The following is a 16,630-nucleotide window of genomic DNA, read 5'->3' as shown; positions in this document are numbered from 1 at the left end:
AAAGTGGCAAGACCTAGAACCGGCCCGCGTATCCGCTGTTTAACAACATGCATTATAGATGGCGAGTAAACGGACGGCGATGAGGGTGCAGCATTTTTGATTTTGTTAAATAATGCTTTTTGACGGGCAATGTCTAGGCTAATGCTGACTTAAGTGCCAGTTCATAACATTACTAATTATTTATAGCTAATTATAAGGTACAATTTTACAGATGTTACGGTTGTGCAGAAGACGGGCGTTACCTGTTATTTGGGCATATCCACAAACAAACTATTGGTGGCACATAATAATCGAAAATATACCAGTTTCTGATTGTCTGAACCATGGGTGTCGTTGGGTCTGATCACTCAGGGCTGTAGCCCCGAGTATTTTAGCCCCGAGTATTTTAGCCCCGAGTATTTTAGCCCCGACGTCAATCTTCCTTCAAAAAAAAAAAAAGTCCAGCCCCAGATTAACTTGATTTAGCCCCTGATTTTTTTCGATGGCTAGAACTCCCCCGTGGTCTGTACTCATAAGCGGGGGCGCCATAAAGGGGTGGAAAGTTAGGACAGTTCCAAGGGCCTGACAGTGACTGACAGTGGCCCTAAAATTTTCGAACATAATCGGGTTGGTCTGGGTTGAGAGCCCAAAATGATCTGTTTTCATGGGGCCCAAAATGTCCAGCAGCATCCCGGCCTGTAAGTAATTTTTTTTCAATCACACCTTGGAGGCTGGCTACAAACAATGAATACAGAGCAGTCGTGCATTTTTTCCAACCTGCACCGGACAGTTTTTTTTTTTGTAGTTTTAGTCTTTATTAAATTTATTCAATAATTACAAATATTGAATATTCAATAATATTACAAATGTAGCTTGCTTTCTCTAGCTCTACTTTAATTTCGGCAAATTTTCAAATAAAATATCAAATACGGGCAATAACACATGTGGCTCTGCTGAAGTTTAATTGGTAGTGGAAAAGCGCAGAACTGATTCCAAACTGGCACCAGCACTGTATTAGTTCAGAAAGGGGTATTTCTGACTGAGGGCACTCACCCTCTTTAAGTTCAACCTTTGTAGCCCATCAGTCAGCGCCCCCCCCCTCCCCCCCCAGTGTGGCAGGTGGTGCCCCCCTGACCTGGTGATTGATGGAACAACAGTGGGGCATGGTGGTTTGGAAACAAACAGCCTTCTGGTCTCTTAGGTCACATTCCGCTAAGCCTGGCGAGCATTGGATTGGCTGACAGGGTGACATAACACATAAGCTGCTAACTATTAAAACACATTTTGGGTCCCCGTTTAAAGATCCAATTCCTCTTTTAACGTGCCAAATGGCGGCTTGTGTGCGGGGGTCATGTTAAAGGGTTCTGTCACTTTTCACCCGCTCTGGAGAGAACCCTGACCGGGTTGTGTGGATCTCTATGAATCGCTTGCGGTCCCCTGTTAGGCAGCCGCTTCTGCACCTTGTCTGGAAAAATGTCGGCTCAGACTGCTGAGTCAGCCAGTGCCTGCGTTTTATTCTTCCTGTGTTCATCCATCTGTCCGTCGCATTTCTTTTTAACTGCGTGGACCTCAGCAGTAGGGTCTTGCGGGGTCTGGCTCTCACACCGGAAGGTTTCCCGCACGTTACAGAGCAGCGGACGAGATTCCCTGCAGACCGATAACTGGAAGTCTGTCGGCTCACTGGAAGTCTGTCGGCTCACTGGAAGTCTGTCGGCTCACTGGAAGTCTGTCGGCTCACTGGAAGTCTGTCGGATAAAGGCCTCGTGCTGAAGCGTCTGTACCACATGCACGGTGGGTCACTCGTAGTAAAGAACATCGCCAGCCGAGCCGATTCACGTGTGACTGTGTGGCAGGTCGACAAACCAATGGCGTCGTCTGAGAAGGCTGAGTGTGGCATTTTAAAGCAGACTTATTATGGAAGCTGATGCAGTGTGGGATGAAAGTGTCTCTCTCTGTGTTCCCTCTCCCCCTGTTCTCTCTCTCTCTTTCTCTCTCTTCTCTTCCCCCTCTCCCCCATCTCCTCTTCCCCCTTTCTCTCTGTCCCTTCTTCCCCCCTCCTCTTCCCCCTTTCTCTCTGTCCCCTCTTCCCCTCTCTCCTCTTCCCCCCCCTCTCTCTCTCTCCTCTTCCCCCTTTCTCTCTGTCCCCTCTCCCCCCCCCCTCCTCTTCCCCCTTTCTCTGTCCCTTCTTCCCCCCCTCCTCTTCCCCCCCCTCTCTCTCTCCTCTTCCCCCCCCTCTCTCTCTCCTCTTCCCCCCCCTCTCTCTCTCCTCTTCCCCCCCCTCTCTCTCTCCTCTTCCCCCTACTCCCTTGCTCTCTGCACACTCTTCTCCCACTCACTCTCGTGTTTTGATTGTTTCCTGAGCTCCCCGCCAGAGCGGAAGTCAGAGGAAGTTATAGCCGGGGCAGAATCTGTCCAACACAGCGGCCAAGTCTGGGGCGGAGGTCCTGCCAAGCCATTGGTTCTAGAGGGCACAGATCCCCCCCCCCCCCCACCACCACCAGGAGGGAGCTGGGCAAACAGTTCCTTAGAGGACAGCACTGACTGCTGTAGGAGTGGTGTCGATTTCCTAATCATCTTGCCGCGCAGGGTGGGTGAGGGGGGGGGGGGGTTAATTCTCAGCTGGTGATAAGGGGCTGGTCTGTCAAGCTTCAAGAGGTGTGTCTCCAGTCCTTCCTTCTCCGTCTCCATGACTGGTTCTTCAGGTCTTGACTTGAAATGGAGGGGGGGCATTGGAGGAGGCCAGCCACAGGGATTGGAGTAGTGAAGGTGGGGGGGATTGTTGCTCGACCCCCCCCCCCCCCCTTCTCATGCAGCCTGTAGTGTCCCCAGCTCCAGCCCCCCCCCCCCACCCTCCCCTGAGGTGCTTGCTTCCTCCAGTGGTCTGTTTCTGTTGCCATAATGTGCTTCAGGCCACTTCCTGTGAAGACACCTGTGGTCACAAATTACAATTCCAAGTGCGTAGATGGTCTCCATAATTAATGTAGACCTGCAGAAGATCTCCAGATCTGCAGAGGACTTCCAGGTCTCCGTGATTGATGGAAAGCTGCAGAGTCAGGTCTCTTGGGACCTTCTGAGTTTTGAGATTAGTGGGACCCTTGTGGAGTTCCAAGTGGCCTCTCCCTACAGCTCCTCCAGGCTTCTTCTGGACGTTCCGTGGGCCTGTAATTTGAGCCGCGGCAGCAGCTGTGCGCTGTGACAGACCCTGTTGTTCCTCTTTGTCAGGGGGCTTAGCTTGGAGATTGTGGGGGTGCTTGTGGAGACTGTGGCTGTCGTGTGGGATTCGTGCTGCCGCAGTCAGACCCCCACCAACCAGATTCGGGCTTCGCAAGCGGGATGGTCGAGCGACGATGCCGACGTCCGCGAGGCCGCGAGGCCTGGGCTGGGCTCCTGCCACAGACAGCCGCTCGGGTCCGGGGGGAGCTCGTGTTTAAACAAGCGGCGCTGCAGCCGTGTGCCCAATGGCTGTTTGCGAGATGCCCCCCGCTCTCTGAGTGAGCGAGTGTGCTCTCAGCAACAGCTCGAGGGGGCTTGAGGTCAAAATGAAATACTTCCACTTGCAGGCAAAGCTGCCTGTGGTTTTCTTTGGGGGGGGGGGGGGGCTTGTTGCTTGTTTTACATCTGAGCTCCATTTTGGTGTCAAAAGGGGTGGTCTCACCTAATTTTTCGGCCATCCCTGTGCCGGGGTGGAGTTTTTAAAAGGCTGTTTAGCATTTCTGTCTTTTATCACACAGCTGAAATGCCGTAATGCTCTTCCAGTTATGTGTGGGGTGAAAACAGCACAGAATGTGAGCTTACTGGCACGTCCAAAATGTGTAATTGTTTAGCTGTTTTGCTTTTTAAACAACAAGAAACAAAACGGAAAAGAAATTGTCCAAGATAAACACTTTAGCCGAGAAATACAAGCTTGGTCAAGACAATTTATTGATGTAATAATGACTCCAAGCTTTTCTGTTTTTCTGAGAATACTGAGTACAGCACTAAACAGCCTTGAGAGAGGCCATCTCCAGTGAAATTATCTGGCTGTTAGCTGCGTTGGCTGCATGCTGGTTCATTAGGTAAATTTACGTATCATTTACTAGATTCTGTTAGAGAGAGCAGGGTCATGCAGTCCCTGGAACAATTGGAGGGCAAAGTGAAATCGTTCTGAGATTTGAACCACCAACTGTCCAATCATAGGTACTGGAGAAGAGTGTGTAAAGTTTACTTCATCGCCCCATGGTCCTCGCAGTGTGTGATCGTGTGTGTTTTTGTGCTCTGGGATGGACTGGCACCCAGTCCAGGGTGTCTCCTTTCTTCATGTCCTTAGCTACCTGGGATAGGTTCCAGGCACCACTGTGACCTTGGGCTGGTGTTTCTCCACAGAAATACCAGTAAGGAGGAGGATTGATGCTTCGGACTCTCTGGTTTGACAGTAGTGTAAGGCAGTGTTTCCCAGCCCAATCCTTGGAGGTCCCCAGATGGTTTTGTTCCCACCCATCTTCCAGCAAAAACGTGGATGGTCTGCGGTCCCTGAGGACTGGGTTGGGAAACACTGGTGTACGGGATACGACTGTGGGCTGGTATCTGGAAACTTATTAGCTCAAGCCCAAGTTCTGTAATCAAACGTGATTCTGTCAGATACTCGTCTGTTCAGGTTTAAGTAGCTTTAAATGAAAGTGTCTGACTGACTAATCTGGTTTGATGGTTCAGCCATCGCTGCGCAGTGCTGATGGCTTCCTTAGTCGTGCTGGGCTGTACTGCCTAATGTGGGGGTGGGGTGGGGTGGGGGGGGGGGCAAATGGACACCCGGTTCTGTCTGCCTTTCGTCTGGTTTCGCCCCCACACACCGCAGAGGGTATTCAAACGGGGTGCTCAAGAAACTCCTCAAGCTGAAATCAAACCAGCCCTGTTTGTCATCCGGTTTCGTGTTCGATTAGCATGGCTGGGTGTGACGGGTTTGTGTGGGGTCGAGTCCCATTGATTTCAGGGGGACAAAATTGACACAAGTCAGAGTCTGGAGACAGACATACATCCATCCATCCATCCACCCATCCATCCAGCTTCTGCCAGCTTGCTCTGGTCAGGGTCACAGGGTGGCTGCATCCTCGTGGTAAATGCTTCTGGCTGCTTTATTAACCGGGTGTCCGGTGAAGCGGAAGCAGCCACACCTGCAAGCCTTTTCCTGCCTGACATGACCAGACACTTTCCCAGTGGTCTATGACACCCACCCAATGTATTTATATGCCTAAACACTGCCTGACAGCTGCCCCCCCCCAGCCCCCCCCCCCCCCGCTGCGTTCTCTGGCCCCTGCCTGCCAGGTCAGGTCTGATGGGCCTTGAATTACCGAGCGGACTGGGCTGCTCGCCAGGTTCCGGGTTCGATGCGGAGACCCCCTCCCCCCCGGCACAAGGAGCACTTACTATGCCAGAACATTCCACGCAGAGAAAAACAGGGTCCCGCGCAGCTGAGGCAGATGCCTAAATCGGTCTGCTGACCCCCCCCCCCCTCCCCCCGCTACTCCTTCATGTGACTCCCCAAGTCTCCTGTCCTTATTTGGGCAAAGACGCGAGGGAGCTCCCAGAGGCTAAGGTAGGAAACTACGTGCCTTAATAAGGGCATGTGTGGAATCTCAGGCCCGCTGTGGCAGCCAGGCTCTATGCCCACGGCCCTCTGCTGCTCTGCATCCTCTTTTAGGTCCCACCTGGGATCCGGATTTACCCCAGGGCCGGCCCAACACACACGGTCCATCTCCGCCGTCGGACAGGCAGGCTGACTAGGATAAGGGATAAGGAGATTGAAGCAGTGCTCCGTGGTGTGAGCTACAGCCTCCCTGCTGTTTAACCCCATTTCAGTACTGCTCTAGTACAGCTCTAGTACAGTACTAAGTACATAGTATAAATACTGTCTAGTGTAATACAAAACACAGTCTAAATATATAGTCCTATTCAGTACTAAATGCAAAGTCTATCAAGATATTAAATACATAGTCTAAGTACAGTCTAGCACAATACTAAATACAAAGTCCAAATAGTCTAGTACAGTACTAAATACATAGTCCTTGTAGAGTACTAATACTCCAGTCCACTACAAAACAGTATGATTCAGTGTCAGTCACCCTCACAGAGGCCTTTTATGATTGACTTCCTGTTTTTGTTCTAAGTGATCTCTAATACTGATCCTATGTCTGGATCTTAAGTAACACGAGCATTGTGTGGGGCCACCCCTATTCCCCCCCCCTATTCCCCCCCCAAAGAGGACAAACGTTGGGTGGTCTGTAAATCAGGAGCAACGGAGTATAGGACAAAAGGTCAGATGGGGACAGATACAGTAACATACAAATCACGAGGAGCAGGGTGGTTTGGAGGCTAAGGGCCAGTGATGCCGAATTAGACCCCATTAATGCTTGGAATTATTTAAAGAACATAACTTTTTATGGAAAAGAAATGAAGTAACATTACACAAACAGTATCTTTGTAAGAAAATACAATACAGAAAGGCTGTTATTCTGAATGTAGTAGGTATAAACAAACAAACAAACAAACAAACACTGGTAAGATTTTCAGGGCGAACCAGACCTTAAAGACCTTCACCCATAAAGTGTGTGTGTGTGTGTGTGTGTGTGTGTGTGTGTGATTTATTTGGCCGAGAAGAAAGGATTTGTCAAAAACAACATTTGACACATTTTTTGGTGTATGTTTGTTTATTTTTTGGAGAAATGTGCTGATTTGCAGATGTATGCTGGAAAGCGGCGGTATTGTACTGTCTTTCCTTGGATGCCATCGGGGTTTGGAGCTTGGGAACAATGGCCGACCGAAGGGAGGTTCCAGCAAACCCTTGAAATGTGTCTCTTCTCAGTAGTGGTGGGACCACAGTGCCACGAGGAGCTCCGGAATGTGCCTGTTACTGCAATCTTAAATTTCACATTCATTTCACATGTGGTATGAATTCAGCTTGTGGGGATCGTAACGATAATTAGGAAATCATTTGTCTGTGGATTATTAAATCGCTAACGGATTTTCCAGAGACACTTACATTTGTTAAAATAATATATTTGGATATTCTCGTTTTTGGTAATTGACATTTTCTGAATTTCATATTAGACAGCTGCATGTAAGTATTATTAGTTCTGGCAGGATCTTGCTCCTGCGCTGGGCTGTCCGTACTCCTCCAATCCCTCCGGGCCGCACACTCCTACGGAAGTCTTAAAATGCACGGTTCAAATCCAGACACCTTGATTCTGTGGCAGTATCACACCTATTATCGTCATTGACAGAATTAGTGGTGACTCACAACCAGCAGTGATTGGGGGGGGGGATTTGGCGGTTATTTGTAATTTTTTGTGTCTTAAAGGAATTACACACCTGTAATAACAGATAATCTATCCACCCATTCAAGTAGACTTACATTTGCCTCTTATGGCTTGGCTTCAAAAGATCAGTTTATCCGGCCGCGGGGTTTAGCATACAGATGCCAGATCTCTGGCATCATGGCTGTCCAGCACACAGCCATACAGCTCGATGGTGTTGATAGCATCTCACCTGGTCTGCCATCTTACCCAGCCTGCCTGACCATTTGGCCTCTCCAATTAGGCCTCTTTACATCCTTCCTACTTCTGCCTGTTGCTAAAAGGAAGCCTCCCAGCGTCCTTTCTACTTAAGCACTCTTTGCTACGTAGGCAGGGTAGGCCTGCCTACGTCCTTCCTACTTAGTTACTCATCTCTGTGCTAACAGGTAGGCCATCCTTCCTACTTAGCTGCTTGTCTTGATGCTAATGGGTAGACCTTCCTACTTGGCTTTGAATTGATAATGGTTAGTCCTGCCTGCATCCATCCTGTTTAGCTGCTTGTTGCCATTGAGTAGACCTCTCTCCGTCCGTCCTACTTAACTGCGTTTTGCTAATGGCTCTTCCACTCTCTTCCCAGCCGTCCTCAGAGCGGGGCTCGCCAGCGGGCCCAAGCGGGAGCCGCCACGATTGCGTCCAACGAGTGGAGTGCTAACGGCAGCCCGGAGGAGGGCCGGGAGGATGGGGCCGATAGCCTGGACAAGGCCATGGACGGGGACGCTGAGGGCGTGTGGAGCCCCGACATCGAGCAGAGCTTCCAGGAGGCCCTGGCTATCTACCCCCCATGTGGCCGGAGGAAGATCATCCTCTCGGATGAGGGCAAGATGTACGGTAAGTGACATTTGCTTAAGAACGTGTTTTACCGCTAGGTGGTGGTAGGGCAGCCATTGTTATCTGCCTGTACACAAGGGTCTTTGTTTGGGATCTGTTGGGATATGGCCTTGGGTTTGTGGCCAAAAACATTACTGAACAAATCTAATGTGCAACTTGCTGGTTATACCTTACGAAAGTTGTATTGTATTGTTTTAGGGTAACTATTGAAGTATGAGGCCCTCCTCTTCGGGTTAAACCATGCTGGTTGATGGTGGTGATTTCAATAATGCTTCATTAATGGCTTTGTTTATTTATGCCTGCAGCCATCTTTGATCCCTGCTAAGTTCCTGGCAGTACGACTCATCTTCAGAGTCACATTGGTCTATAGCAACGTTGTGGAACAAATGAGAGTCAGATTTGCGCCAGATTTGTTACCCAAGAGACTGACATAGTCTTCTGCTTTGTCAGATGGATGATTAGCTCTTGTATGGTGTCTGGTGAAATTTAGCTGAAAAGCTACTTTGCTAATTCAGCTAATACTAATTCTGAAATATTGAGGGAAAACTATGTTGCTGTAGGTTGCTGATGGTCTCGCCCATTCCTCCCAGTGTCTGTTCCTCCTAGTTCCCTTGCCAGTCACGCGTTCTTTCTGGAAGTGTAGCCATGTAGCAATTTAGTAGCTATATTTGTGTTATGATGGCGGTGAGCGTGAGTGTGTGTCTGTGTGTGTGCGCACTTGAGGGGTGGGGCTTTGACCCTTTCTCCTCCTGTAGAATAGGCCTTGGAGGGCGGCCCGCATTCCTAGCATTTTTCCCCCGGCTTGTGAGGGACACGCATTCCTGTAGGCCTCAGGCCCGGGCCTGCTGCTAGCGGGCAGCCCTGTAACAGGAAATCGAACCCCAGGCTGACAGAAGGGGAAGGTTTGTTTCAACAGGCAGGCATTTTCTCCTTTTGTGGAAGTGCCGCCCTAGTGGGGGCCTCCCCCGGGTGACTTTCCCCTTTCGGAGTCCCCCTCCCCCAATGTCCCACTTCCACGTGTGTCACTGAGTCACGGCAATGTAGCCAGATAAAATGGGACAGAAGGTAAGGTTGATGGCAGGGAGGCATTGTTATAAGCAGTGCTGGTGGGGGTGCAGGCAGGTGTGGGGGGGGGGGTGGTGTTTATTTCAGCGCTGGCTCCCCTGTGGTGTCCCTGTATCTCCTGACCTTGTGCACTAGCAGCTGCCTGCTCAGTCCCACCTCATTCATGTCCAAATCAAGTCAAAGGGGCACCCAGCTGTTTGACCTTTCAGTCCATGAGACACTTCACCCAAATTGCAGGTAAACCTGCAAACAGATAAACCATAGAACTGCAAGCAACATGAGCAACTTTGTATAACTGCCCCAAACAGTGGGTGCCCGGGGCCACCGTACAGGTGTGGCCCCTTTTGTTTTTGGCAATCATCGATTGGAAGGTGTGTCCGATGGTCTCCGGTTTCTTGGTTCTCCTGTTGTTGGACAATCCTGGCTTCTCTTACTGGGGAGAGAGTGTGTTGCGTCGAATCTGAAACAGCCACATGATCTGATTAATTTTAAAGCTGGCCGAACTTAATGAAACACAGGAGCGCGTGCTGTAAGTCGGCCTGAGACGCTTTAGCGCAAAATTTCACTCGCCTCGCGTCCAGAAAGCGACGGGATTGAGGTCCGTGCGAATCACACGCAGGGTGGAGGACCTAAACCAGCCGCCGCACGTGTTGGCTGTCCGAGATTAACCCAAGGAAAAGTTCAGCGAGCGGCGATGATCGGAGGTTTATTCATAGTTGGAAAAGGCAGCATTTGTGGCGCAGGGCTTGTGGATCTGCAGTCGCGTTGCTTGTTTTAATAACCGCGTGTATCCAACTGCTTTGGACAGGTCCCACTTCCTGGCTAAAATAAACTTTAACAAGAAGGATGAAAAAAAATAAACAAATAAAATTGAAATACAGGGATGGCAAAATGCTGAAACGTGTGTATGACCTCATTCTGCAGCTGTGCATGGAGTAGCAGGTCCCAGCCTGAACAGTCACAGGACTATGACACAGGACTATGAGGACACGACAAAGACTATGTACTTTTTTTAGTGACTTGTATAGTAACGTAAAACGGTGCTGGGACAGCAGAGATAGACCATGTATGGCATGTGATATGATCGAAGGCAGACCCACGAAAGCAGTGTGTGTTTGGGCTTGACACCAAGTGAGTGACTGTGTGTCCTGCAGTTTGAAAAGTAGGGACAGCAGGTTCGTGGTATGGATGGTGTGTCTGTGTGGACCACAGCCTCGATTCAGCACTGGTCACAGTTGCCGTTAATGTGCGTCAGCTGGTCTTGGAAGAGGTGGGGGGGGGAGGGGGGTCATTATATAGCCTCCCATTTGTAACGGTCGTCTGCTCCCTCTGGTTGTGGGTAGGGGCATGCTTAGGATGGAGATGGCTGGAGATCTTCCACGTGCTGACGGAGAGGTACATGTGCACAGCGGGTAAAGCAGATGCCAGATCCAGCCCTCTAGATCTTTAACCCCTTCCAGCTGTCCTGGGCCAAACCGGAACGCGACTGGACTTTGGACACGAGATCATCAGAACCCGAGGAGAGGGTCTTGGGGAGGGGGTGATGGTAACTCAAAAGTCTTGGTCGCATCAGAATGGGACGGCTGTGCCAGTGGACAGCCTCTAGCTCTTTGTGAGTAAACCACCCCCATAAATCTTTAGATTCATCCAGAGTCCCTAAATCAATTTGCAGTGAGAAGGCAGAGAACCGTCCATAATATCCATGAGACAATCTGTACAGGGACACCTGTCGGGGATCAAACAAGTCAGCTCTTACACGGTAGCGTGTTATCTGAAAGGCAGAAAAAGCCTTCTTAATGAAAGGCCTCCAGACATATTTACTGTGACAGAATGAGTGCGTTTGTGTTGGCATATGCTTATCATAATTTATCATCTGTGTAGCGCTGTGGCTGTGCAGCCTGTTCCAAGCAACAGCAGCACCGAGTGAGTTTATGCTCGGACTGTGTTAATTCATATTAACGCTTAGTTATAAACACCGCCATTCATAAGGAACTCCTGGCAAACCCTTAAAAGTGCAATGGTCTGGTTGAAAATCTCAACTAGGGTATAAAATGGTGGATTTAGAATCATTAGCTAAATGAGAAGTAGCACAAATAGGATGTATCCTGGGTGTTTTCTATAATGTTTTTTTAGATATTTAAGTATTTGCAGCTTGGTTTTCTGCACCTTTGCTTCTTATTCTGCCCTGAACACGAGTAAATTTCAATATTAGCATGAATATATTTAGTCATAAGTCATGTGACCGATGGCTGCCGCATGAATAGGTGTTAAACCTTACGGGGTGCTGATTGGTCGCTTCAGGCCTGCGCAGCGGGGCGCTTTCTGCAGGCCGGTTCCTGGCCGCCCACAGGGTGGAGGTGCACCTCGTCCATGTAGACCTTTCTTAACCTGGTGACATTTCCGGGATTATGGGCATTAACTGCTCCTCTCAGATTTTGGCCCAGGATCTCACCAGGGATCAGCCTGTCTGATGACATCACAACTCAGGTTCTCGTTCTGCACTTTGCCATCAGGGTCTGTATGTAGCAGACCAGCACCCTACCAGTACCATGTTTAATTACTGGGATGGGCTTCCTGCTGTGGGGAGGCAGCGTTTGGTTAGTTCCAGACATAACCGGGCCTGAGACCACAAAATCCCATTTTCAGTCATCAGTTCATGCAAATCTTTTTAAAAGCACTTGAGGACCATAACGGAGGCTTCTGGCAAGCATTAGGTGAGCGTTCGTGTTCCTCTTGGAGCGCATCGCTGCCGTTGATCCCACAGCAGACTGCAGACATGTCATTCCTGGTCTGACCGTCAGCTCTGAGCCCCCCCAAGATGAAGGATCATGAAACAGATGCTCACTCCCCATCTTACAAGAGGGGTTTGCATAAGATATATACCAATACATTTTTGCATACTTACACACTGTCATAAAGTGATTTGTGTGTACCTTCTGACCCTGACTAATATACACAAGAAAATTCACATATTTTTCCCCAGTGTCATCAAATGTTATTTTATTTATTCAGTAGAAACTTTTTTTCTTCAGGGGAAAAAAAGCTGGCGAGCTTCCGCTCACAGACATGGTGTCCTAACCCGTGTGGCCACACTCCACCCCCCAGGTGTTGAATCGGCTCTTCCCTTCTTAAATATGCTTATTGTACGTGCGGCGAGGAAAAATTAAGGGTGGCCAGCGGAGTGTGGAGTAACCGCTACGTCACCGGCCTCTGGGTGACCCGTCATATTTACGCGATAAACGTGAAAAACACACTAAGTGTGCAACGCCGGGGAATGGGGAGCCAGACTGCGGAGAGGCTTGGAAGTGCATCCTGGGAATGTTTCTTGGAAAGCAGGGCAGACATTCTGGGACCGCGCTGAGGCGGCTCCTATCGTGTCACGCTTCGGAATTGCGGCCGCGCCTCTGATCTCCGTGGGTTATCCTAACGACGAGGGGGTTGCGCTGATTAACCTTCACGTTATGCTTGTTGGTGATGTTCCTGTTCAGGTCAAAGGGCACTGGACTGACTTTTTGGGCTCAGTGGATTCCCAAAGTGGTTTTTGACTCCTGGGGCAAAACAGCGAGTTGCTTATTCTATGAGCCAGACCTTTTCTCCTCCTAATAAGGAGCATGGTGCTCCTCTCCCGCCCTGAGTTATCTGGAAAGCTGCGCACGTGAAAACATTCTCTGCCTTTTGACTGAGGCTGTTTTCCCCATTTGGTTCCTGGACATGTCTGTACCTGCACCGGTTGCCAGGTTGGGCCAGACCCACGGAAGACAGGATCTTCCACAGTTGATAACATGCCTCACGGCAGCAAGCCACCTACACACAACTACCTGCTCGTGTTGAAATGGTTGGATCGTTTTTTCTTCTTTCCTACAAACACACAAGCACACGTACACACACACACACACGCACAGTCATACACACAGTCACACACACACACACACACATAGTCATAGACGCACACATTTCAGAACAGCCTGTAATCTCTTGCATTAATGAATCCTCTGGTGCTTTCATGCCTGTTGACACAAAATTGCCCAGCAGGTACCTGCATCAGGGCAACACTAATAATTCTGGCATGTTAATCTGCTTTGGTGGTTTTTTTTTTCTTGGTCTGTGAATAATCTCTCATGGATGGTGGTCTGCAAGGTGTCCCAGAGAAATGTGCTGTGGTCCGAGGAGGTCCTGGTATGGCTGGGGCTCAGTGGGTTAGGATGCTGTGCCGGTGATCAGAAGGTCACCGGCTCAGATCCCAGGGTCTGCAGAGTGAGGTCACCGTCGGGCCCTAGTGCAAGGCCCTTAACCCCAGTATGTCCGGTGGCTGGCCAAGTATAAACAATGTACAGTAAGTCCCCAGGCTACGAGTGAGATCCGTTCCCTAAGTCTGCCTTTAAGTCGAATTTATAGGTAAGTCGGAAAAACCATAATACAGGCCGTAATTATAATACAGCAATAAAGGTAACTACATACGCTTAAGGCGTTTTCACATGTCGCAAGGTAGCATGTGCCTTTGTTATTATGAACCATTGTATTTAACCCTGAATTTGTAATATAATAGATGGTATGTTCAGAAGTACGAGTTGTCCATAAGTCAGGCATTGCCTGTAATATTTATTTTCAAAAGCATTTATACTGAAAGATATTTACAGAAGCAGACTTCTGAGTGAATGGTGTGTTTACGAAAAGTATGATTCATTGTTTTGCTTTGGGTGATCCTATACGCTCTCATTCCTTATTGGCACCCAATGGTACGTTCACTCTGCCGGCCCTGGGATTTGAACCAGCAATTCAATTCAATTCAATTCAATTCAATTCAATTCAATTTTATTTATATAGCGCATTATCACAACATTACATTGTCTCAATGCGCTTTACATTTCTGCCTCGTAAGGACCCCCCAGTGAGTAAGCCAAAGGCAACGGTGGCAAGGAAAAACTCCCTAAGAGGAAGAAACCTTGGGAGGAACCAGACCCAAAGGGGGAGCCCATCCTCCAGGGGCCGGCAGATGAGTCAAACAAACAAGATGAAATGACTAAGCTAATACAGGGGTTGAAATATATGTCTCAATGCAGCGGCTGACCAGTGCAGGCACGGGGTGTTTGATGCACGATGGCAGGATTAATAGAGGCACAGCCGCAGGGAAGGATGGCGAGGCATCGTGTTGAGCCAAGGGTAGGCAGGTTGGAGGGTAGTTGCCGGAGGTGCAGGTAGTTAAACCATCCGATTACAGGCTAGTGCCCTAACCCGTTGAGTAAGGGTGTAAATTTTTGGCCCCAGAGCAGTTCATTTTGATTACAGTTGTTTAACAAATGATTTGATGTCTCGATAATTGATACGTCGATTATTTTGATAACCTTAGGCTTTTTTGTTTTTTATTTTTTAACTTCACTGAAAAAAATTCCATGGGGACACACTACATACTCTTGGGATAGAATCGAATACAATCCAGTGTACATTGTCAAAAAGGCCAAATACTGAACTGTACAGGGGCATCCAGACAGAGCCACTTTCTCCTGGGCTAACCAGTGATGCACCAACATGGAAATTTGCAGGCACAGATTAGCGGAATGACGTCACATCCTTGTTTGTTCTGTGTAAAGCTGAACGTCGATCTGTGGACCAGATTTTAATAATGAATCATAAGCTTTGCACCAGTACTATAGGACATCTTCTAAGTGGTGAATGGGCCACTGAAGTCCCTCATCCTCCATTATGGAAAATGGCTGATCGTCCAATTGCATTCATCTCCATGATTTTGGTGCTTGTTTCTTTAGCTGTGACGCTGCTAACGTTGAACACTCATAAAGTGTAAATATCGACTGGCAATATCAGCTAAGATTGACACATTGGATTGATACTGATATCGTTGTTTTTACCGAATATCCGTCAACACTGATATATTAACCGAATAATTGTGCATTTCTGAAGTAAACATTCATTTTGCTTAGCTAGCCATTTAGCTACCACAGAGCCTTCGTCATTGCTACCATATCTAGCAAAAACAATTACTATTTTTGGGATACAAAAGAGAAGTGTTTCCCAAAAGTATCGTAATTCAAAGATTACCATTAGAGGCCATTAGAGAGAGCGTTCTGCTTTACAAAACGGGTGAATTTCCCAGAAGGATCAGAGCGCAAACACCATCAAATAGCGCTTCCTTTATGAATATTAATGAGCCTTCCCCTGCCATCCTGCATTTTGTAAATCTGTATGTCAGCACTTCTGCTTTGCACGTGTACCTGTTGCATGGGAGCATAAATCCAGAAGCAGGAGTCTCTCTGAGGAGGATTTTGCACCCAAATATTGATTCTGACGTTCTACATAGATGCAGTGGAATCTCAGCCTTAATAATCGATCAATCACGATGCATCGATGCCTCTTTACACCCATATTTCTGAGCCACAGCCCCCCCCATGGTTTTTATTGCTCTTGCCTGTATTGACAGCAGCATCGCACCCTTCTGGGTCCTGATACGTGGGCGAGCGTGTCTCTGTACGGTCATCAGTCACGGGCCAGCGTCTGGGGTCTGGAGGCTCTTATCTCCCGGTGAGGCGGTCCTACTCGGGCTTTCGTGGCTCGAGACAGCTCCAGCGAGATTATACTGAGCGTTGTGAAAGCCCCATGCCTGTATATCATGGTGGGCGTGTGTGTGCGTTTGTGTGTGTGCGTTTGTGTGTGCGTTTTATGTACTTTCCTCAGAATCACCATCACTCCTCTAGATTTCTTCTCTTAATCCATGATGACCGCCCCCCCCCCCCCCCCCCTAGTGGGTCAAGCCGATAGATGTTCTTGAGTGGGGGGTGGGGGGTGGGGGGCACACAAACCAAAAAATGAGAAAAGCAGACATACTCCCAACCCCCCACCCTCATGTGAAACTCATGGCCTTTCTCCATTTCATTCATTGCCTTCGTCTGGATTTCATTTTCACGCACATGGAGCTGCTTAAGGTTCCGGCCTGCGTATTATTAATTATTACTTTATTTTTACAATTTTTTTTTTTTTTACATATAGTTTCGTAAACCACGTGGTAAACCACATGTGATATGATTTCTGTTGAGCTGTTAACATTCAGCCCTAAAAGTTTACAGGCAATAATGTGGGTAGGTATTTAAAAACGGGAAGATAGAGAAGTGCTACAGCTCACGGCACGGTTTCCGGGGCGAATCACAGGTGTGCAGTTTTACCCATTTATTCAGCTCGCACACACGCTCACTCGCTTTGGTCGGGACCCCAATCTGCCTGCTGGTTTGAATTAGTGCCCTGCCTTTCCTGCGCTGTGTTGTGAGGCGTCGGGGGGGAAAGGCACTAAACGCAGCCCCAAACGCTGCCCCTCTGCAGTGTCCTCGTTTGACCTCCCCTAGACACCATACTTTTACGGACGCTCCACTGTGGAATATAAACCGCTTATTAATCTTTTCGTGAACTTATGATTCATCATTCACTTT

At 48.7% G+C, this 16,630-nt stretch overlaps 1 protein-coding gene across 8 annotated transcripts in view; it reads left to right on the top strand.

Annotated features, from left to right (window-relative positions):
- Positions 1 to 7,884: 7,884 nt before the first annotated feature.
- Positions 7,885 to 16,630, top strand: part of tead3a (TEA domain family member 3 a) — a 28,668-nt gene continuing 19,922 nt past the window's right edge. For 5 of the 8 annotated variants that reach the window (XM_072702420.1, XM_072702422.1, XM_072702418.1 and 2 more), the window contains exon 1: positions 7,886 to 8,132. In XM_072702420.1, the coding sequence (XP_072558521.1) occupies positions 8,009 to 8,132 (124 nt within the window). In that variant the 5' untranslated portion in view covers positions 7,886 to 8,008. Of the gene's footprint in view, positions 8,133 to 16,630 lie in introns of all 8 variants that reach the window. The other 3 variants (XM_072702423.1, XM_072702424.1, XM_023834076.2) reach the window with 1 other exon arrangement.

The sequence above is a fragment of the Paramormyrops kingsleyae genome, chromosome 18 (assembly GCF_048594095.1).
Source record: "Paramormyrops kingsleyae isolate MSU_618 chromosome 18, PKINGS_0.4, whole genome shotgun sequence".
Taxonomy (NCBI): Eukaryota; Metazoa; Chordata; class Actinopteri; order Osteoglossiformes; family Mormyridae; genus Paramormyrops; species Paramormyrops kingsleyae.
Note: the sequence above shows the minus strand (reverse complement) of the source record. Positions and strands in the feature narration are given on the sequence as shown.